At 40.0% G+C, this 23343-nt stretch overlaps 1 protein-coding gene across 1 annotated transcript in view; it reads right to left on the reverse strand.

Annotated features, from left to right (window-relative positions):
• Positions 1-357: 357 nt before the first annotated feature.
• Positions 358-23343, reverse strand: part of LOC104277129 (diacylglycerol kinase iota-like) — a gene marked incomplete at both ends in the record, with an annotated part of 28572 nt that continues 5586 nt past the window's right edge. The window contains 11 exons of the mRNA XM_009873682.1: positions 358-431; positions 650-712; positions 1551-1606; positions 7499-7577; positions 8725-8862; positions 9415-9528; positions 13075-13135; positions 14513-14595; positions 16412-16507; positions 17731-17805; positions 18106-18201. Of these exons, the coding sequence (XP_009871984.1) occupies positions 358-431; positions 650-712; positions 1551-1606; positions 7499-7577; positions 8725-8862; positions 9415-9528; positions 13075-13135; positions 14513-14595; positions 16412-16507; positions 17731-17805; positions 18106-18201 (935 nt within the window). The remainder of the gene's footprint in view (positions 432-649; positions 713-1550; positions 1607-7498; positions 7578-8724; positions 8863-9414; positions 9529-13074; positions 13136-14512; positions 14596-16411; positions 16508-17730; positions 17806-18105; positions 18202-23343) is intronic.

Here is a 23343-nt window from a genome sequence, read left to right on the forward strand (position 1 = left end):
CCTCTTTTTTTTTTTTAACACTCTACTTCTAATTAAGTAAAAGATCAATCATCTATGTCTGCACTGTCTTCTTCACAGGCTAGGTGCACAGCTCTTCAAAGTATGTTCGTTAATAGTTTCTGTTATCACAGTGTCAGGATATTCAACTTTCTAAAGGATGGTTTCACAGCATCCTGAACTATGATCCCATTCCATATTGATAATTAACAGTATTACAAGCATCTAGCTCTCAAGAAGGCCGTACAGTGGCAATACGCTTCCTGCACATTCACCCAGTCTAAGAGAACCTGTAGGTATCTTTTTTAAAAATTATTATTATTTTTCTTTTATAACTACAAGTATCTGTCTTGAGCTTACCTGGGTATGTTTAAAAACACTATACACTGGAACTTCAGCTCCTGGATCTTTGGAGTCAGGTCTGTACCATCACACTACAAAGCCAAAGTGACAGAGCACAGAGAAATTGCTGAATGGAGCCACAGACAAGAGAAGTGTTGCTGCTTTGTAACAACTTTCCCAAGACTTTCCTTGGAATGTGTTGCAAATGTCATGCTCAAAACTGAAAAGTAACAGAGCCATTAAACTCTCACCTTGCTCTCTCTCCGTGCCCCCCTCTTCCCACAATACTATGACAATTTCTTATACTTACCACAACTTTAACATGCTTGGATAAATCTCTGGAGCTTCTTTGCAGAAAATCTGTAAAGGCTGCCTGCAACAGAAATAAGTGCAGGAATTATTGTCAGAGCTTCCTCTCTTCTCTTTCCTCATTTCTTATTCCACCACAGAAGTAGTTACCAAAATGCCATTCTTCTGTGAAATATATTCTTTCTTCTTCTTTTTTAATTATGCTACTTCTGAGAAGTTAATCAAAGAAGGTCCTTGGGTACCCAAGCATTTAAATGCAAATTCTTGCTCACATGTTTGTTTCCATGTTTAAGGCGCATGGGTACAGTGGGAGTCTAATTCAGAAAGATATTGCATGTCACGTATTATCAAATTAGTGTTTCTCTTTCAGTAACGGCATTTTAGGATAAAGTGTTGTCCATGTACATACTGAATGTAAAGGTGGGCAATATTTTAGCGTATTTACACATAAAAATTAATCACTCCATATAGCTGATCTCTGCCTTCCATTCTCCATAACTCTGTGTCCTAGACTACTCCTCAAAACTACAAAGATCAAGCCAACACTTGTGTAATTTCTCTAGGAAAGTCAATATTAATGTGCTTCCCAAACCCTGAAAGAAGCAGACCAGTTTGTTGAGAAGCTGATGAGCCAGAAGCAGGGGGACCAAGACATTACCAGTCCTACGTCCAAAGGAGCAGCATTTCTCTCACCTGCTAAGCTCTGTAAAGCAAGAGTGCTTCAGGCACTTTCCAGACACTGTTGCACAACACTGCCAGAAATGGTACACGTGTACTTTAAATTGCAACAAGTAAAATGAACCAGCATGAACACCTCATGTTAGAAGGTGAGGGGGAAGGTACTTAAGAAAACATTTAAACAGCTAAGTTAGCATCAGTCTGGAAGACAAGTCTCGACTCACCCCTGCATAAAACATTTTATTTCTAAATCGGCTGTTGAATTTCTCTGGATTTGCTTCTGTGAAAGAACAAAAACGAAAAATATGAATGCTCTAATAAATGAAGAATGCTTTATTGTACCTTTATACTCCCTCCTAGCACTATGGTGTTTTAAGTACACATCACTCAGTGGAAATATCAACATAAATATATTTCTCCTGTGCGAGAGCAACACATCTGTGCTGTTATCTGTTATCAGATTTCAAACATTGATATTCAATCCTTCCCCTTTCCTGTACAGTGAAAAGAGATGGAAGCATGAGCAAAGAGGTAACAAGATTACAATCAGTTAATTTAGCACCTCTCAGATGACATGTTTTATGATCCCTCAGTACCATTTGTGAGGCTTCTATTTCTACCAACACAGAACAGATCTCTAAGAATTATTAGAAATCCATGAAACACTAATCCATCCTTTGAAGCAGGAGTAAAGCATTAGAAAATTACAAGACGAAACAGTCACTTAATTCTAATGTCTTACACAGAGGTAGTGAGGAATAGACACCTCTACTCGAATATTTCTGCAGCAAAAAAAAGGAATAAGCGGTTAATCTAAAAGTTTAGAGAGCTGTTTCATTTTGATTAGACTCCAAGTGATGAAGAATGTTAATAGCCCAATAGTAATGAACATCTAGTGGTTAATTATTCTCACTGTTAAAATAAATGTAGGGTGTTCTTTTTGCCTATCTTGGACTTTTCAGACTTGAACTGCTAAATCTCATTATATTTCTCTGCCAAATTAAAGAGCCCTCAACTATCAGATATCTTCTCCTTGAGTAAATACAGGCAGTGATTAAATCAACTCTTAACCTTCTTTCCAATAAGCTAAATGGAGCTCCTTTAATCTCCCAGTATAAGTCACGTTTCCCAGAATACATATCATTCTCATACCTCCTTGGGAGCTGCTTTCCTTGTCTGTGGCATTCAAAGATCTTAGAAGTAGCCCTTCTGACACTGTCTTCAGTGGTAATATCAACCCTTGCTCAGTGACTCCCAAGTGAAAACACGAAACTGTCAAGATAGTTCTGGCTAAAGTATGGCACTGGTGTCAACACTTGCAAATTAATTCTTCTCACATGACCACCTGGAACAATGTTACTGGTTCTCTTTGAAGTCACTACATCTCACAGTGTAAGGCCCCATTTTGTAAGAATGAGCTACTTTGTACTTCTCGTTTGATCGTTTGTTCAGCTACTGTAACAGCCATTTGTTGCGTTGCAGGTGAGCCTGGAACATATTCAGGGCCACCTCTTCAAACAATTAATTTACCTGCGTAAGTAAATCTCATCTTGTTTACTGAGCTCAGAGCTCTTTACAGAAAGTCTAAACACTCTGTGCTAAGAAGTTGGAGGCTCCTGTAGGCTCAGTGACAGTGCTACACATTCTCTGATGTGGCTCTCTCATTTCTCTGGGCATGAACCACCAGAGCACTGGCACTTAGGTGAATCTTACAACAAATACTGACCAGAACCAAAGCCACAGTTTAGAGCGGAAAGAGTCTTTCTGAGGTCAAAGACTCAGCAGTCCTTCAACATTCTGAACTGCTCCTACTTCTGACATACCACAGGATCATTTTCAAGCCATCGGGGCAGTAGGAAGTAGAATGCGTTAGACTTGATGTATGTAGAGGGAAAGGTGTCCTGCAAATGAACAGTCCTGTAGAGCTGAGGGATCAAAGAGCATGCCAACAGGACAAAATAGATTCCATCTCCCCTGTCCCACCAAAGCATAAGGATAACGAGAGGAAAATGAAACAAGTTGCTAAATAGGCTAAACAGGGACCTCTGGCTGGACCTCAAGAACAAAAGGAGAGTCTATGACCTTTGGGAGAAGAGGCAGGTCTCTCATGAACACTACAAAGATGTAGTGAAGCTATGCAGGGAGAAAAATAGGAGAGCCAAAGCATAGCTAGAGCTAAACCTAGCTACAGCTGTTGAGGATAATAAAAAGTGTTTCTATAAATTCAATAACAACAAAAGGGGGATTAGGGAAAATCTCCATCCTTTAGTAGATGCCGAGGGAAACATACTAACAAAGGATGAGGAAAAAGCTGAGGTGCTCAATGCCTATTTTGCCTCAGTCTTTAGCACTGGAACTACCTGTTCCCTGGACGGTCAGCCTCATGATAGAGGAGACAGGGAGAGGAAGCAGAATGAGATCATTACAATTAAAGACGAAGTGGTCAGTGACCTGATAAACCACTTAAACGCACATAATTCTATGGGGCCAGATGGGTTACACCCAAGGGTGCTGAAACAGTTACCAGACATGCTCGCCAAGCCACTTTCCATTATTTACCTGAAGTCCTGGCTAACTGGGGAGGTCCCAATGGACTGGAAGGTAGTAAATGTAACACCCATCTACAAAAAAGGCAGAAAAGAGGATCCAGGAAACTATAGATCTATTGGTCAGACCTTATTACCAGGGAAGGTCATGGAGCAGATGATCTCGAGTGCCATGACACGTCCTATAGAGGACAACCGGGGGATCAGGCCCAGTCAGCATGGGTTTATGAAAGGCAGATCCTGCCCGACAAACCTGATCTCCTTCTATGACAAGATGACCTGACTAATGGACAAGGGAAAGGCTGTGGATATTGTCTACCTAGATTTTTGACACTGTTCTGCACAGAATTCTCTTGAAAAAACTGGCTGCTCATGGCTTGGATGAGCATATGATCTGCTGGATAAAGCACTGGCTGGATGGACAGGCCCAAAGAGTGGTCATCAATGGAGTTAAATCCAACTGGCAGCCAGTCACAAGTAGTGTTCCTCAGGGCTCAGCGTTGGCACCATTTCTGTTTAACATCTTTACTGGTAATCTTGATAAGGACATAAAGCGTATCATCAGTAAGTTTGCAGATGGCACCAACTTACGGGGGGGTGTTGACTTGCCCGAGGGTAGAGAGGCTCCACAGAGAGACTTGGATAGATTGGATTGATGAGCCAATGTTAATGGTATGAGCTTCAACAAGGCCAAGTAACAGGTCCTGCGCACTTGAGCTACAAAAACCCCATGCAACGCTACAGGCTTAGGGAAGTGTGGCTGGAAAGCTGCCTGGCAGAAAGGGATCTGGGGATTCTAATCGACAAGAGGCTGAATAGGAGCCAGCAGTGTGCCCAGGTGGCCAAGAAGGTCAATGGCATCCTGGCTTGTATTAGAAACAGTGTGACCAGCAGGAGTAGGCAGGTGATCGTCACCCTGTACTTGGCACTGGTGAGGCCACGTCTTGAGTATTGTGTCCAGTTTTGGGCACCTCAATACAAGAGAGAGACTGAGGTGCTGGAACAAGTGTGGAGGAGGGCAACAAAGTTGGTGAAGGGCCTGGAGAATAAATCTTGTGCAGAACAATTGAAGGAGCTGGGCCTGTTTAGTCTGAAGAAGAGGAGGCTGATGGGAGACCTCATCATGCTCTACGACTACCTGAAAAGATGTTGTAGAAAGGTTGGCGCTGGTCTCTTCTCAGAGGTAATCAGCAAAAGAACAAGAGGGAATGGCTTCAAACTGTGACAGATTAGCTTTAGACTGGACATTAGGAAAAAAATTTCACAGAGAGAGCAGTTGGACATTGGAATAGGCTGCCCAGGGAGGTGGTTGAGCCACCATGCCTGGAGGGCTTTAAAGGTCATTTAGATGTGGTGTTGAAGGATACGGTTTAGGAGTGAGCTTTGTAGAGCAGGGTTAATGGTTGCACTCAATGATCCCAAGGGTCTTTTCCAACTGAATGATTCTATGCTACCCGGAACACTTCCTGAAGCAGCAGAGCTAAATATATTACATTGGAAACAACCCTCAAGGCTCAGTCTGATTAGTCACAAGGGTAGCAGTTGCCATGAAAAAGGCCAAAATTCAGGTTCCTCTCAGAAATCACAACCATTGCTTATTCTAAATAAAACAATTGACCAATGTCTATTGCATAAAGTGCCTTGATAGGCTGAGAGTTCAAATCAATTTATTTATTTATGGGAGGGAGAGGAGGCATGGTGTTTGTCTTAATAATATATGTGATTACAATAGCTCCTGTATACAACCACTTATCTTAATGGACCAAGGGCTACAGTCATGGAAGTGTTTTAAGTTTTACTAAAGTTTTGCTAAGAGTTTCTTTGGATTATCTTCAACTGTAAATAAGATCAGAATTTGTTTTAATTGCTTAATTCATAGAATCATAGAATAGTTTGGGTTGAAAGTGACTTTTAAGGGTCATCTAGTTCAAGCCTCCTGCAACAAGCAGGGACATCTTTAATTAGATCAGGTTGCTCAGGCACCCATCCAATCTGACCTTGAATGTTTCCTGGGATGAGGCATTTACCACCTCTCTGGGCAACCTGTGTCAGTGTTTCACCGCCCTCATCATAAAAAAAACCCCTTCCTTATATCTAGTCTGAATCTACCCTTTTTTAGTTTAAAACCATCACCCCTTGTCCTGTCACAACACACCCTACTAAAAAGTCCTTCCCCTTTTTTATAAGGCCCCTTTAAGTACTAAAAGGCCACAACAGGGTCTCCCTGGAGCCTTCTCTTACCCAGGCTGAACCATCCCAATTCCACATAAAAAACAATTAAAAAAATCCCCCACAACTGGCAACACCTCCAAGTCTATAAGTTTTCCTCTCTTAAAATATAGAGAACTCGCTTTGTAAATTTTAGCTTTTGAAAATGTAAAGAAGACACTAGCAGTAGTACTTGTAAGAACAAAGATTTGTGCATTGAAAGGCACTCCTGGCTGCACATATCCACTCCCAGACACACAGCTTGCTCTGCCAAGTATTTTTTCATCCATGTAAATTTTTAAAACACTGGCATCTCTGGAATAACATCCATTCTTTATAGGTCTCCATAACTTCATTATTAAGTAATGCCTCCATTAAGCAAGAAAGTAGCCGTGCATTTCATCTATACAGTATATTCACAGTCACATTAGCAATGCATAATGATATGCATTGATAAAAAAAAAATGCATACAGCTGTCATCATTTCATTCCCGTGCCCTTTTGTGGCCTCTCATTATTATTCCTAAAGCTTAAAGCAGTCTTAAACATTATAAAATATGCATTAGTTCATTCCATCATGTATCCTGATCTTTATTTAGCATGGCACTAGAGTGCTATCTTTTCATCTTGAAATGACACTCCGATAGTATGAAAGTGAAGATAAAGGAGTCTGTGATTCAGAAAAAAACACCTGCAAAAACTGAACACAGAAAAATTGAACAAGGGTGGTTTTTTTCCCATACAAGCATGCTTGCCTAAACTGCATAAACACAGCAGTTCGCATCAGTCCAAAGCCTGCCTACCCGTTAAGCCCTGTCTGGATTTGCATAGGGTGGTAAAACTGCCATCAGCAAGGGGACAGATGATGCTACGACAGCTCACATTCCCGACGGTTCTGTGGACAATAAAACCTCTCCTTTGCATAGACACACTTCGGGTCTGCACCAAGCCCAATTATAATATTCTATACTCATCCATAGCTGTTCAGTTTGAGAACACAATTACCCTCCTGCTGCTTCCACAGTCTTGCAGCTTTACTCCTCCCTCGACCTCCATATTTACACCTGATGTACATTTGCTTTTCCTTCTGCTCTTATTATGATGCTTCTGCATCGGCACAAACTTCCTTTATAGATGTACTTAGTATCTTCTTCAGAAGATCACAGACATTGAAAACCTCCCTTTTTAGCCCTTTTCCTCCAGTCAATGCCACTCTTCCACTTTTTTTTCTTTTTTAAATCATGAATTCCCTTCGAAACTTAAGACACAATCTCTTCCTTCCTACTTTATGTACCTTGGGGTTTTATGTTTCAACTTCCTTTCTGAGTTATAAAAACAGGATGTTAAATCCAACTCTATCTGTAATTCGTAAAATAACTGCCCATTCCCAAGATCAGGAAATAAAAAGTTCCTATTACCTCTAGATTCATGGAACTCCAGTGTAACATGTGCATCAAATCCAAGACTGAAATAATTATTGAAGACGCTGAGAGGAAGCTGTAATTGGATAATTAAAAGACACATAAAAATAATATGAATTAAACATCCATGACATTCTAGGAATTAACTACTTAAAATCTGGCATCTCATGAAAACCTATGAAGAAGAAAGTAGAACATGCCAGGGAAATCTATGCAGAAGGTTGCTCTGAAGTAATAGCTTTCAGAGCACGTTCATATACAAAAAGCCCAAAGAAAGCAAACCCATCTACAGTGCTTTATGATATTACGTACATATATCTTCGTAAACACATCAAAAGGTTGCTTTTGTTGTCATTGAGGTTTCCCATAATGCCGCTCCACTTAACATGCCAATACAAAATGTTTCCTAATTGCTGGCACTTCAAGCTCAGCATGGTGAACAAAACTCAAGCTGTGTTCTTCCTGCTTCATATGTAACTGGCAGCAATGTAAGTTCCATACAAGAGGCCCTAATTCCATCGCGGATGCATGAGGTAGGGCCTCTTCATCATTACACACACCCAGCAGGGATGTAGAGAGAGAACAGTAGCATCCAATAGATAAGCTGGAAATTGTAACTGAGAAGAGGAAAATGGTTTGCAATCAATTTTTTATGACTGTAACACTTTCAACACCTCTAGTCCAAACAGCACGTTACTATAAATGTGATCCCCCTCACATAAAAAATTTCCCATTCTTCAACTATCAAGACACCATAATGGAGATTATATGGAGATCCACACAAAAAGTCGTTGAATGAAGAATTACACCACACGTTGCTGTAAAACAATGAAAAGTTGATATTCATTAGCAAAATCCTAAGGAATAAAATTCTACAGCCTATTTTTAGTTTTGTCTTATTCCGGAATGGATGGTAGTCACTGGGTTTCTTCTTCTGCCACCCCAGGTTAACTAGAGAAAAACAACAATGACCTTTCAGATAAACACTAAGGACTTTTTTTCCAGGTTTTAGTTCTTGAGATAAATGCTTAATGCCTGGAAATTACAAACAAGAACCAAATGGCTGGTATTTCACACACTTCTTGGAAGAGCTGACACATGAAAAGCTCAAAGCCAAGAGATGCAACTAAAGTATTAAAAAGTTGTAGAGCTTCCCCACCCATGCAGACCCCAAGATGTTCTTAAGTGTCCTATTGTCTCCCTAGGAAAAAGAAGTCTCTAACCTTACGTGCCCCATCCTCCAGCTCATCCTGCGGCAACTCAGGATTGCGCTCAACTTGAAGATTCCAGCGGTCCAGCTGGACAATGGTCCCATCTTCTACATGGCACAGGATCTTGGACACTGGCTCATCTGTGTAACCCTGACAGCAGAGTATCACCAGAGTATCAGCCATAAACCGTGAAAGCAAAGCAAGTGTCTCATCAATTATCTGGCAGGCCTGAAACTCCAGATCATATGCTCCTAAGAACACCTCAAAACATTGCTAAGTTTTGATCAAGCATTTTAAGAATCTATTGCTGAGGTACACAAGTCTTGGGCAGGCAAAGTGAGGCAGCAAGGAGAGGCACTCAAAGTGTACCTGCCTTGCCTGGAATAACTCTAGTGGTGTCATTAAGGATAAATACAGAGAAATAAAGTTTAAACTATGCTTAAATTAGAAGCCTGCATGTCCTCCTCGTTATTTGGCCTGAAAAACCAGATAGATACATCTATGCACGCTTTTATTACAACAACTATATCATTAGTAATTCAAGATTCCAGACTGGAGATTGAACCAAACCATTGTGCCTAACTGAAGCAGACCTTGGACACAGCCCTGCCTGCTATTTCAGCCAAAAATGAAGTTCCACCTCACACAATCAGATCAGCAAGTTGAGAGCCCACACATAAGGGTACCCCAGCCACTGCTTACCCCACCCCAGTTAAGGGTGCGGGCAAGGTCATTCCCAGTGCCAAGCGGAAGGACAGCCACCGGAGGCGGGGGACTGAGTTGCAGGTCATCGAGAATGGAGAGGATCCAGCCCACCTATAAAATGGGAAATGGAGAGAACTGTTAGTCATAAGGGATGGAAGAAATGAAAAAGATGTATTTTGATGGTAGTCCTTTGACAGAGAAGATCAAGTAAAACAAAAGGGAGAAGGAAAACTGAGGGTATCTGAAATTTAACTCTACAACTGCCCCATCTGAGGCTTCACCTTTCAGAGAACAGGTACAGCAGTTTTCATGAAGCTCCTGTGCAAACAATCTCTAACAGCACAGAGAGATACTGAGGAAAGGGAACATGTAAGTTACTGTTCTTTAAGCAGGAAGTGAAAGAACACAGAATTACTCCTGCTATTATAAAGATACCTAAATATTGGTCTAAAAAATACTATATGTAAAAATGAGCAAAGAATAATATGGATAAATTAAGATAGTTTTTTTTAGTGCCATTATGCTAAAAGAAGTTAAACCTTTGACAACTGTTATTAAAGAAGATGCAAGAGGTACATTAAAACAACATGGTATCTCAGAGCAGAGGGTCCAAATGAAAGCAAATACGTACTTACCCACAGGTCTCCCATTACCAGACAAGAGACTTTAACATTGAATTATTTTACTCAGGGCAAAGCATAACATAACATATATATTCTAGTAACATATATATATATATGCATGTATGTATGTATATATATATGTGTGTGTGCGTGCATGTATATAAAAAACCCAACTAAAATAAAAGACTCTAATGTTCAGTTTTGAAGGCTTTGGGTTGGAACAATGAATCTGGCTCATTTGTATCATAAGCTATTAGTTATTTTAGAAAGCTATTTCTTTCTCCTATTCCTATTCTGGACTACATAAAACTTTCAAATAGGAATCTAGCCAGAAGGAACAAATTACTGTAAAATATTTTGTTTTCATTAAATAGTAGTTTCCACAGGAGGAAAGAATTGTTGCTGATGCTATCAAACTTGTCATGACTGAAATTTTTGCTACAAGAAAATAGGACTATTTCTTAAACTCACCATTTACTTCTCAATCTGTGAAAGAACCTGTACCGCATGTTTAAATAAAGAATTAAAGGAAAAAAATAAACACAAAGAGATAAAATTTTATTACTTTTTTTCCTGATACCAATGTTGAAAGATGCCATCTCCACTGGAAATGTGAGTGTTTAAATAAGACAGAAAACTGCAACTTTCTAGAGAGGATTTTTCCTAGCACAACAATATTGCTATGTTTTCAGATAGATTCTTATCCCCACCCTGGAATGATACTGAAGCTTCACAAAACGCATCCAGCATAACATGGGCACTTGGTACAACAGCTGGAATTCAAAGGACTGCAGAGGGTGTGACCTGATAGATAGAGCAACCACCATGCTGGTCAGTGTTCTCTGGTCTTTTTTTCTCCAAGTCTATTGACAGATAAATTTAATTTTGTAGAAATAGCATTAATCAGACAGTTATTTATCATAACCAATCATCCAGTTATTAAAGCATTTATGTGCGGTGTGATCACGTATTAGAGCTCATTGTCTGACAACAGTCATCTGAATCAACTCATGATCTTGGATGTCACCAAAGGTACTTTAGGTCTACCACAGGCGCCATGGTAGGACTAAGTCAAGTCCTACCGGGATTTTCAGAGCCAAATAATCTATTAACTTTCAAATTATCTGTCCTTCGGTATTGATAACAGAATAAAGACTCTTGATAACTCCACTGGGGCGAGGACTTCTAAAAGAATTCTTTGTCATTAGCCCTTTTTCTTTCCTGCTGGCTTAATCTGTACATTTGTGCCTCAGCCCCCCATTGGTTCAGGTAACATTACAAGACCTGCCACTTCTGTAAATGATTTAAACTGATAAACAGAAACTTCAAATTGCTAATTTATAAGTACAACACTGCTAATTAACTTGAGGTCATTTCTAAACATTGCACATTAATTTTACAGCCAAGGATGACACAGCTTTTCACTTCCCTGTAAATAGAAAGCTCCTGACTGCTTTGAAAGCAAAGCTTTCCACTTAAGCCCTGGAAAGGAACAGCAAGCGGCAATGATGGAAAAGTTACAACAAATTCTGATTCGCCTCAATAATGCGAGGTAACATCTGCTCTCATTGAATATTCACTAAGTCCATTTGACCCAGATTTTTCATTTCTAGATGTAATGGCTTTGGGAATAACTAGGTATTAACTTGCTTCAGACTGAGCAGCCGCGAAGGCAATAGGGGAGTGCTGCTCGTACCAATGGGGAGATGCTGCCACCTGTCGCCAGCACTGCTCGGCAAAGGGAAAACAAAAGGTGGTCAGACTCAATGTAGTTACATTCAGTCCTCTTTTTAACCTTTTTGAGACAAAATCCCTTCCCTCGCCATTTTAAAATATTTGCCTCCTCAGATGGATGAAAAATACTTTCATAAGCAGATTTAAATACTTTTTCCTGCGTATGCCTCCAGCCAAAGAAATGCATTCTCCAGGAGAGTTCACAATTCAGTAATAATATCTTATATTCCCAGGTACCAGCAACACAGTAGTCTAATCACAGGGGTTTTTTCCTTCATTCTTGCACGGGAAGTGCTGGTATTAATAACCCTTACAGCTGGGGCTCTGGAAGAGCCCACAGACACTGAACAGAAAGTTCCCCCAGAGATACAGGCAGAAACAGGTTAAGGAGGGAGTGCGGGGTGTGTTCATCTCACTACAAAAACATCCTTACAGTGCCCTAAACATCTATGCATGTCTGTCCTGGCCAGCCATTGCACCTTGCAAGCAGTAATGCATTTTCCTTACCATACTTACTGTTATGACTGTTGCCAAATGTGTTTTGGGGGACTGAGTTTCACAGAGATTAAAGGTAAGTTTTTTAACCATATTAAAGACTCAGCAACACAGACCAAGATTTAAAATATTCTTTAAGTACTGGAAAAGTGTCATATGGTTGTAATACCTCCATTACAGCTCATGGCCTCCAGACTCTGAGCTGCAGAGCCTATCTCCAGCTGAAGGTGCCTAAACCCTTTAAAGATCTGACCTTATTTGCTTAACATACAGAAATACACTAGCAAAAAAAAATACTGAATCTAGATCTGGCAGATCACAGGCTGGTAGTTACGATCACTTGAAGATCCTTCCTCACAGACACTTTGTAAAGAAAGAAGGGAAACTCACTTTCTTCAGGCACAGAGGAGACCCTATTTGACTGCATTTGGACACCACAGAGATAACAGCAGAAAGGAGCAGAAATCAACATTTAATGGCTCCCAGACACTGAGTTAACCCTCTAGACCCTCAGATCTGTGTAAACAGCAAGAGGAGGCCAGCAAAGTTAGTCTTCATTGTTTTTAAGCTAAATTGCACTAAATCTGTATGCATAAAGAAGAGATTGGGACACTAGGATCTGGCCCCATCTCCATGCAAACCAAGTCACACAAATTTTTTTTTAAGAAATAAGTAGATTTCACAAGCAGAAGGTACATTATGTGGTTCTGCAGGCAAAATGCGTAGGTAGGAAATCCACAACTGCAAGGAATTTATTTAATCACTTGGCCAATGACCCCAGGGCTGTCAGGCACCAAACACTTACCGTCCCGTCCCCACCACAGGCCAGGATCCGCAGGTTTGGCACTTTTCTGTACAGCTCCAGCCTGGCCACGGGAGGGAAAGGGAAAAAGGGAAAAAAGTCAGAACAAAAATGCAGACAATTTATACGCATTTTGCCAAGTGATGGTTTAACCACAGCTTACTGCATTTTTGAATATCCATTATGAAGACTGTAGAAATAAACACAAAAAAAAATCATAGAATTACAGAATTGTCAGGGTTGGAAGAGATCTTAAAGATCATCTAGTTCAAGTCCCCTACCATGGGCAGGGACATTTCCCACTAGATCAGGCTGCTCAGAGCCCCATCGAGCCTGGCCTTAAAAACTTCCAGGGATGGGGCTTCCACCACCTCTCTGAGGAACCTGTTCCAGTGTCTCACCACCCTCATGGTGAAGAACTTCTTCCTAATGTCCAGTCTGAACTGATCCATCTCTAGCTTCAATCCATTCCCTCTCAGTCCTATCACTACCCGACATCTTAATCTCATCGGAATTTGCTGAGCCGCTATTTCTGAGTCATGTAGAACATTACAGCTTCTTCAACCAGTAACTATTTTTTGACACTATAGAAGGCACAAACATCCAATAGATTTATTTTCCTGGATATCTGATCTAAGATACCAATGGGAGACCCAAAGAAGAACCCACTGAAGACCTGCTCCTTTAGTTGCTTGAAAGAGAGGCATAATGAAATATCTCCTAACAGATGGGCTACATTCACACGTAGAGGGCTGGGTGACCAGAGGACATAATTCTCCTTTAACTCCATTACATAGCACTGAAAACTGTGTTTGCCTTAAAGCTTCTACATGTCACAAGAGGATCAACAATGGAGGTGTTTCTGCAGGAAAAAAAAAAAAAAAAGCCTGGAGGGCCTTGAATAGCAATTGCTTAAGACCATTCTTATACAGGTAAATATTTGATTTTCCATTATTAGTATCTTCTGCTCCTGCCTAAATTGTGACAGACAGTTATGTAAAGCAAGTATGCCTATCTCAAATACCATAGGATAGTCTCTTAACCCTTAGTAGCAAGAACCAACCCTTTAAAAGGCCACCCTCCTTTGAAAGAGGCTCACACTTCAACTATTGCCCCGATAAGCTGAGGTAGCTACTCAGCAAGCAGAGATAGCTGCAACCTGCTGTCAGGCGTGGAAATCTGGAGGCAGTCTCACCCCATCAAAATGCTCAGCCATTAGGGAATGGTCAGGCATCAGGATCAGCAGTGAATCTGTCCTGCAGCCATCCAAAACTGGCTGTTTCTGACATGGGGGGAGCTCTTTTCTCCCTCCTCACAGGAGCCACCACTGCAGACCTCCCCTCTCATACACAGCCTATTAATCTATCCATGCTGGACCTTTGTTTGCTCTCCTGATCAGAAAATAATAACGGTTCAAAGTGCTGGGAGCTCGAGAACTTACGCATCTCTTGGCCCTTCCTGAGAGAGATCAAAGACCTGGCGTGGATTCAAATACCACATAAACATTTGGAGAACCTTGGTGCCCTGGGAAGAGAGAAAAATCAAAGGAAGGGAAATTATGAATAGTTTAATAATTACTAGAAATCATAGTGTTTGTTATTCACTATATTTGGACTACTTTTCTTTCTTCTGTGCTTTATAAAGAAAATGTAAACCAAGAAAGGCAAACTAGGAAGTGGCAGAGCAGATTACTGCTCTATAAAACAGCAGCCCACCAACATGGTGCACATGCAGACATACAGACTAAATTTAACAACACAGATCACTAATGGTTCAGAAGAACAGACATTTGGGATCAGACCAAAGGTTCAGCTCCCACAGCAACAGGTCCCCTGCCTCTCATCACCTGCAAAAAGAAACCTGTTATCCCATACCACCCTCAGCCATCCATGACAGCAAGAAACTGAACAAGCTTGTGGGCAAATCCACCATCGAATTTGGTGTCCTGCCCAACATCCAAGCAACGACACTGCTTTAACCTCCACCATCACCACCATGAATGCTCACAACTGTAGCCTTCTATTACCTAATGAAGCAGAGGCCAAGGACTCCATGGGCTACAGCTGCCCGTCACTCAAAGTAGCATGGCCAGTCCATCATGTAAAGATATAACTTCTGTATGCTCAAACTCTTGGCTTCATATTCCAGACACCTAATCTCCTTCCTTCATGTTCTGCCCAGACACAAATTGGCAGGATCTCTTACTAGCAGAAGAGCGATAGGAACTCTGTGGGGCAAGCTTGTACTTCAGAGCAATTCAAGAATGCCTTTCAGACATTGCCTGGGAAATACAAGTCAGGAATTTTCAGTAGCTCCCACTTCTGTGGGATGCCTTTTCTGTCTTACACCTTCCCCTAAGTGGAGAACCAAGAATAGCAGTTGAAGCGCCTAGGAAAAGATATAAGAACTTAGAAAATAAATGTTGTTTGTTGTAGGTATTCTCCCAGTCTCAGGTATTTGTAATTCATAGAACTCAAGCCAGAAGTGGATACAGAACTTTAGTAACCTTCAGGGTTTTCAGGATCTTCCAAAAGTCTCCTTCAGCCCATGTAAATTTTAGCATCTGCAACAACCTATGGCAAGGAGTTTTGCAGCTGAACTACACACTATGAAAAGGATCGAATTTTTTCTTTGTTTTGAATCAGAGTCTTACAGTTCCATTTGATATCTTCCCTAATTCTTCTAACAAAGGAGTAAGTGAGCAGCAGCTATGCTATTCTCCACGCTCTGTAGGTCCCTGTTCCATCTTACATCAATATCTTCCTTTCAACTAGAAGGCTCTGTTTATCACAAGGTATTCAGATTATCTGATATTCAAAAAGTGGCAAAACTAATCTGGAACACATTCACTTGGTTAAGTTTTAACTCCAAAAACCCTAAGAATGAATTCTGCTGCATGCTAGTCACTGAAACTTGGTTCTCTGTGGTACAAGACCAGTAATAATTTTTTAAATGCCATAGGGATACGTCATTTCACATCACTAATTTCACTAGGCTTTCCTAGTGAAACTAAACTAATTTTTGGATAAAAGAGAAGTCTGAGAGTTCATTTGCAATCTAAATCTTCTGTGTAAATAAGAAGTCTTCTGAAAACCTCCAAACTATCATTTAAGATTCCTTTTAAGAATCTGAAGACAGGAATATATCTGCTCACATACTCAAGTATCCATTCCATCCAATTCCACTGAAGTGGTAAGGGCATTCAACAGCAAGTACCTCTTTGGGCCTGCAGTTTAGGCATAGAGTTCTTCCTATCTGACTGACCAAGAAGCAGTCTTATTTGCAGAAACCCTGTTGCTACACTAAAACTTTATGATCTGGATCTAGATGGTGCTCTTACCTGATTCCCTCCACTTTTTGGATTGACAAAAACCAGCAGCGGCTTCATGAGTGGAGAGGAGATAGGCTTTATCACAAATGGCCGACCTTTGTTATCCTGAGAAATAGAAGCAAGAAACACCTTTAGTATAAGTTATGTATGTTTCCCTGGCATAACATGCACACGAGACACAACCTAACTCTGACAAAGCTTCCTCAGGTACTAGAAACAGTACAACTGTGCTGATGTGGTGCTCAGCTGGGACTAATTTATCCAACTGAGACAACTGAGTAAGTAAATGAGGGGGGAGCGGGAAATCACTTCAGGCCAACAGAAAATTATTTTTAAATTTTTCTCAGTGTTGTTTCCCCAAAAAAATAATTGTTTGCTTAGTCCCAACATGTGTCAGATAAAGTGCTGTTTCTAATGCTAACAATTTTCCAAGGGAAAATTAATAAGATAAGCTACTTATTTCACGAATTCCATATAGCACACAAGCTGTATCAGCACTTATTTGCAGATAATCTGCTTTGGAATTCTCAGCCTTGCTGCCCTCCTGTGTTTGAACAAATGCCCCACATCAAACATTACAAGTCAATGAGAAAACCATCCGCCGCCCTACTCCCTACCCCACCAGGACACCAGAGGGCCCAGTAGTGAGGGCACTCTCTTGGGCTGTGGCAGACACAGATTCACGTTTCTGGTCTGCAGTTCTCATCCACACAAGTGAGGACCTTAACCAGAGAGCCCTGTGCAGATGTGAGTCTCCTTCCACTTCTCCCATGAAACTGTTGTCCACCTATATAATTAATCCATTAGGCAGGGTGTGGAAAGGAAGCCTTTTATAAGCTATGTGGTAAGTCAAACCATCAGATCATTCATCTGTTCTCGCTCTGTGGGTAGCTCAATGTTAATTTTCACACAAATGGAATATTTCCAATATGAGATTTCCTGAGAGAGACACCCTCTCAAACTAGACTAGACTCTTGCACTCATCACTGATTTTTCAACCCCAGTTTCACACCTCTAGCTCTGCATAGTGGAAACCAAGGGTCTGAGCCGAGTCTCTTACATCCCAAGGGAATCCAATTTTGTTAGGTTGCTGATTCTTCTGAAGTTTGGTATGTTTTTTCTTGGAAAAAAAAAATCGACTTGGCAAATAAAACTTCTTGTACAAGTTTTGATAAAACTTACCTCTTCCCACAACAAATTCAATAGCTTGGAGGTTTTCCAGTGGGAAAAAATACATTAAGCATTTCAGTAAATATATAAAACTTTAAAGTCTGCATTTAAACATTTGAAGAAAAGGAGCTTGGTTTCCAAAGCACTTGAATACCTACTTCATTGCCTCTTTTGCTGGCTTTTCTTTTAAAAGACGTTCTCTTCTTTCGCCGTGTTGAAGTCTTTAATGAGTTCTACATCAAAAGAAAAAGGAATACATGAAAAGCAAAACAAAATTTAGAAGACAGGCCCAGACAGAGCCCCTTTACGAAGCTCTTCCATGCATGTCCACTTGGAGAATGATAAGATTATCTGGCACATGCTCGAGATTTAAATTACATGCGCTGCATGCTTTACACTTCCACACCACCGTTTATGGAGAAAGCCACACACGGAGACCAGACTGGTGCTTTGGAACTGGAAACTTTCCCACGCTGTGAGGGGGGAAAAAGATCAGATGCTCCCATAGACTCACATAACACCACATGTTGTACCTGCCAACCCTCCCAATAGGGGTAGGAGACGCCCGTTTCCCCTTCGGGGCTCCAGTCTCCTGCCCAATCAGGCTCGTCTCCTGGTATGGAGACCACCTGCATAAAGATGTAATAAAAAACATGATAAATGAGATATTTTTCATGTTTTTTTTTTTTAAAAAGGAAAGAAAACAACAAGTTTTAGCTCTGGCAACCATTATGGCTCAACATAACGCAGGCCACCACGTATGATGCTGGTATTGTGAAGTCAGTTCCAGCCTATCAAGAAACTTGAGTAATCATCTGCTAAGGAACAAACTGAGTTGTTAACATTTAAGGATTTGGGTGAGGAGAATGTTTGTGGGGTTATTGTTCACTTTGTTTCTATGTAACAATATCATTTAACTACATAGCAAAAGAAAAAATCAAACATAAAACTGCTTGTATTTTTGCAGAACCTATTAAAATAGAACTTGCATCAAAGCTATTCTCCAGGCTGGCGATAGCCTGCTCAGTGATACTGAACCAAAAGGTGTTCTGGTGTGATAAGAACAGTCCAAAAAGGAGAATTTTATCTTATTTTTTAATTATTTTAATTCAGTAATTGAATTCATACCTGCAGGAAAGCCTAACCTTTTTCCATATGGTTGAAATTTTGTATTATAGGAAAAATACAAATATTTTCTCAGGATTTCAACTTCTAGTCTAGCTGTCACCGGAAAAGAAACATGGGAAATTAGAAGAAAGATAAAGGATATTTCTTTTCTGGCTTCAAGTCAGGAAACAAGACCCACTCAGCTCATCTAAAAGTTCATTTCTTTCCTGATCTTATTCAGAAGTGGACCACTAATGAAAAATGTCGATGACCAGAGATCACCAAATCCGTAAGCAGTGACATCTGCAAGCTCTTCTTGCTAACAAACATTAACAAGAATAGCTTCTGTTATAATAACAAGACTAGCTTCTGTTTAATACCTGACAATCACTTCTAGAATTTCAAGACTTCAGTATGACAGACCAGACATGGAACTTGTTTCCACATATCTGAGAAGAAAACCTAACAGCTGTCCAACCCAAATACCTAAAGACACTGCCCTTTTTTGCCCAGACTAAAGAAAAGCCCACTGTAGAACAGAAGGTCCCAAGCTTTTTGTCACCTCTCAACACTCCTTGCAGACCAGGATATAGGCATGTCTTTTTGCTTACTGAAAATATTGAAGATGAAGGTAGCTCAGCAAAGCAATTACAGGACATTTGCCCTTTTAGACCACATTTTGAAAAACCACCTAAAAAGAAATGTTTGTGCTCTTCCATACTCGGATTCAAAGTGATGTTGAAAGCATGATAAACCATAAAGACGACACTGGCTATAGAAGTGCACCAGCAATATCATCCGCATGGTCTTTCATTGCCATACCTCAGTAATCATACTGACTGTAGACAGAAGTCTTTATGTCAATAGAAAGGTGTGGGACGTTATTCTGCAAGCTGCCTCCCATGGAGGCCTTAGCCTAGTTCCTCAGCTGTTCTCTGATGAGGAATTCTCCCTGCAGAGGGGCAAAACAGAGGACAGAGAGGGGAGATCTAGTCTACCCACAGTCTTGCCAGCAGCCTGCTGAAAGGTCACAGGCATATCGAGCTTTTGCTGGTGCTTCAGTCTCCCCATGTGTAAAATTCAAATACTTACCCTGTTGGTAAAGGGCAATGAATTCTGCTGGCAAATAATAGTCCGTAACTCAAGTACTTAGCTGTACCTCTGGAAGGACCGTACTTACTATTCTACCTCTACAATGGATGGCTCAGAAGTTCTGGAAAGGGCAAAGACAGTTCAATAAAATCCTTACTAATTTTAAAAGAATAATTTAAAGAATGTTTACACGTAGATGTCATTAAATCCCATTATAAAGTATCTCTATTCTCACCTAGGGGAGGGGTGGGAAGAGGCATACAAGTATATCAGAGAAACAGTTTTAGTCTAAGCCTCCATTCATGATTATAACAATTTTCATTTCCACACTCAAAAAGGCACTAAAACATGCTGCATCACAACTATTTTATTTCACTTATTTTTTAAGCATGCCTACACCTATACTGTTAAGAACCTAAAGCTTTGCTGCACTTCAATGACTGCAACTACACGTCCATAGCAGATGAAAGGCGAAAAAGCTGCTTAAATATATGCAAGTTCTCCTTGCAAACATGCAGAAGAATAACAGTCAAGAGTAATTATCAGTCTTTGCACACTGAAGTGAAGAAATGGATGTATACTACCTTGCCCACATAACAAGGGGATGAGTATTTTATAAACATACCATGTTATTCAGCAGAGTACCTGATAGCAAAGCATACCTTTAAATGGGAACCATATGTAAATCCTAACTTGCCTCTAGAAAGGAAATATCTCCTTTGTGGATGTCAGTTTGGCCATCTTCAAAGAGAGATTTTTTTTGTATTATTGAAAGGTCAGTATAGTTCTCAGCAGACTTAGCTGGATAAACAGAAGAACTGGAGTCTCTTATGGTGTTGGGTGGTGTGAAGGCCATAGACTATCTCGAGCAAATCCAGTATAAAGGAACATTTAAACCTTTTCCTTTACAACATTTGAGCCTTCACTTTCAAAGGCTCTTAGCATACTGGGCTTCAAACAGCTTAATGAAAAGCCCCTGTGAAGGTCAATCTTGACCATCTTCTGGTTGTTCACAAACCACTATCAGACAAGCCAGCTGCACTGAGCAATTGAGGAAATAAAGAAATAAACCCAGAAATAAATATTCACCGGCGCTTTTTCAAGGTCCTCAGAGGAGGAGAAGAAAACACCATGTTTACTCACCTTCAACAAAAAAAAAAATAAAATATCGAGTTAGTGCTTTTGCCTTCTCAGTTGAATCGGGAAGCACATCAGCCAGATCCTCCTCATTAGTTACTTCTCTCCCACAACACAGAGCGTGTAACAAGTCCGTACCCAGAGCTAGCACCACTTGGGCTACGAAACCTCACCAATAACAAGATATCACCAGCAAACAGGTGTGAACTGCTTTCACAAACTAGGAGATCTTAAATTGATCTGAACCCCAGGAAATCAGAGCTGGTATCAAAGGGCTGCTAACACAGTACAGAACACTGGAAATCAGTAAAGAAGTTATAGAAGTGGCTCACATTATGAATAACATGAGATAGGTATTGGGAGTTTTCCATTCATGTAGATGGGTCATTACACACAGGGCTACCACCGATCCCAAAACTATTTGAACTATTCTCAATATTAATTATCTCGCAATCAATTGTTTGCAAGAAGCAAAAGCTCCCCATTTGGAATGTATGTTGTCAGCAGCAATTTGTCCTTAACCAATTTTACCATGATGCTTCACTACCAAAACGTTGCTGGTAATCAGAGGGGGAGTGTGCTCTTTATTCAAGTCCAATGTTTGAAAGGTGGTGACCCACGTTGTACAAAATAAGCATGGAAATCATTTTTGTAGCAATAAAAATTACAAACCAGGGCAAGATTTTGCTACAAAAAGCCATCTTATTTGCTTAAAAGAAACAACCAACAAACAGGATGAAGGCACCACTAAAATCAATTTTATATGAGTAGGGAATTCAGTTCAGGATTTGCCTATGACCACTGTAAGTAGTTAATTAGAGCTGAGGAAATATTTTATAACAAAAAGGCTTCTAGCCAAATTCATTCTGATTGCAGAACATGTGAAAAACAGATTGCTTGTTACACATTTATTTGTTATCTGAATTTACCAAAATTTGTGAATATTGTGTTTGTATTTTGAGGATTGAATGCAATGAATGTTTCATAATGTTTACCAAACATTCATATAGGGTGAAGGGGGTCATAATACACAGAAGTAGAGCTGGCCAGAAACAGCAGAAGAGAGAAAATATTTCCTAAAAATATAATAAATAAGAAAACAGGATCTCTGCCAAAAATCTGAAAACACACCCAAAAAAGATGTGTCAGCACTTTCTACATCAATAAGGATGAGGAAATAATATTGAAACGGATGCTAAGTTTCATGGAAATGTGCCCATTGTCTGTGATAAATAAAATTTTGCTCTATCTAATGTTTCAATTACTCAAGATAAGGTTTTTATATGTTGCTGACCATGAATTTCAAGGACTTGAGATGCGATGGAGAGGGCATACTAGATTTAAGTACTTCGCTCATGACTCTGGTACATAAAAAGTTAACAGATATTTTCTTCTAGCACAACATTTTAAACCTTAACCAAAAAGCTTTTTTGCTCATTAATTATAAATAACTAGATCAGACTTTTTTTATTTGAACTTTCCTGAAAAAATAATGGATGAGAAATAAAATTCTCTAAATATATTATAAGGAAGGCACCTTGTTTTAGCCAAATGCCAAATCAGAGGAAAACTACAAGAGTCAATTAATTTTAAGTACAATTTAAATTAAATAAAAAGGTAAAAGATCAAAGAAACGCTTCTTTTAGCAAGGTCAGACATGGATGCATACATCAAGTATCAGAGAGGTGACAAAAATTAGCCAAAGAAATTTAAGCCCCTGCCAAGGAAGGCAGATTCTTCAACTCAAGCTGATTCTTCAACAAGAGAGGAAAAAAGATTTCTCTGAGGGAAGCTGGAGGTAAACTGTTAAGGAAGTGTGGGAAAAAGATACAAATATCAAAGAAGCTTTTTTCTCAGAGTGCAGGTGGCTAGCAATCTTGCTTACTTCCCAAGGATAGACACACTAACATTAAGAACCACACACCACCACTCTACAAAACCAGCATAAAAACAGTGGAGGAAAATTACAAGAACATATGAGTAGGAAGTTTCAATGTCCCAGAGACTACTGAGAAAAAAATCCTTTTGGTGCTTCTGAAATAAAACTTTTAACAGCCCTTCTGGTTCCTTGATGTGTTCATTGTTTGTCTGATTCTTTCAGTTGAACCTGGAGTGAAAATAAACTTTCAAAAGGAAAAAAAAATACTTCTTGCATGATGTGAATCCCCTTCTAATGTTTGGCCAGCTCTCTTTTGGATATTCTTTTCTCCCTACTGTGTTTACCAGTGAATTATCCTCTCAAAGACATATCACATCCATTACAAAAGCTTTCAAGTCTAATGCTTGTTACTTGCAACTAAATGAGCACGTGGGCTTACTGCTGACACGCAGCAAGCACTGATGCAAAGAGGACATCACCGTTTAAATGCCCATTGATGGCAAATTCTGAAGGATAGCAGTCCAGCCACAGCCAATTCTTATCGCAATTCAAATGA

The sequence above is a fragment of the Apaloderma vittatum genome, unplaced genomic scaffold (assembly GCF_000703405.1).
Source record: "Apaloderma vittatum isolate BGI_N311 unplaced genomic scaffold, ASM70340v1 scaffold8970, whole genome shotgun sequence".
NCBI lineage: Eukaryota > Metazoa > Chordata > Aves > Trogoniformes > Trogonidae > Apaloderma > Apaloderma vittatum.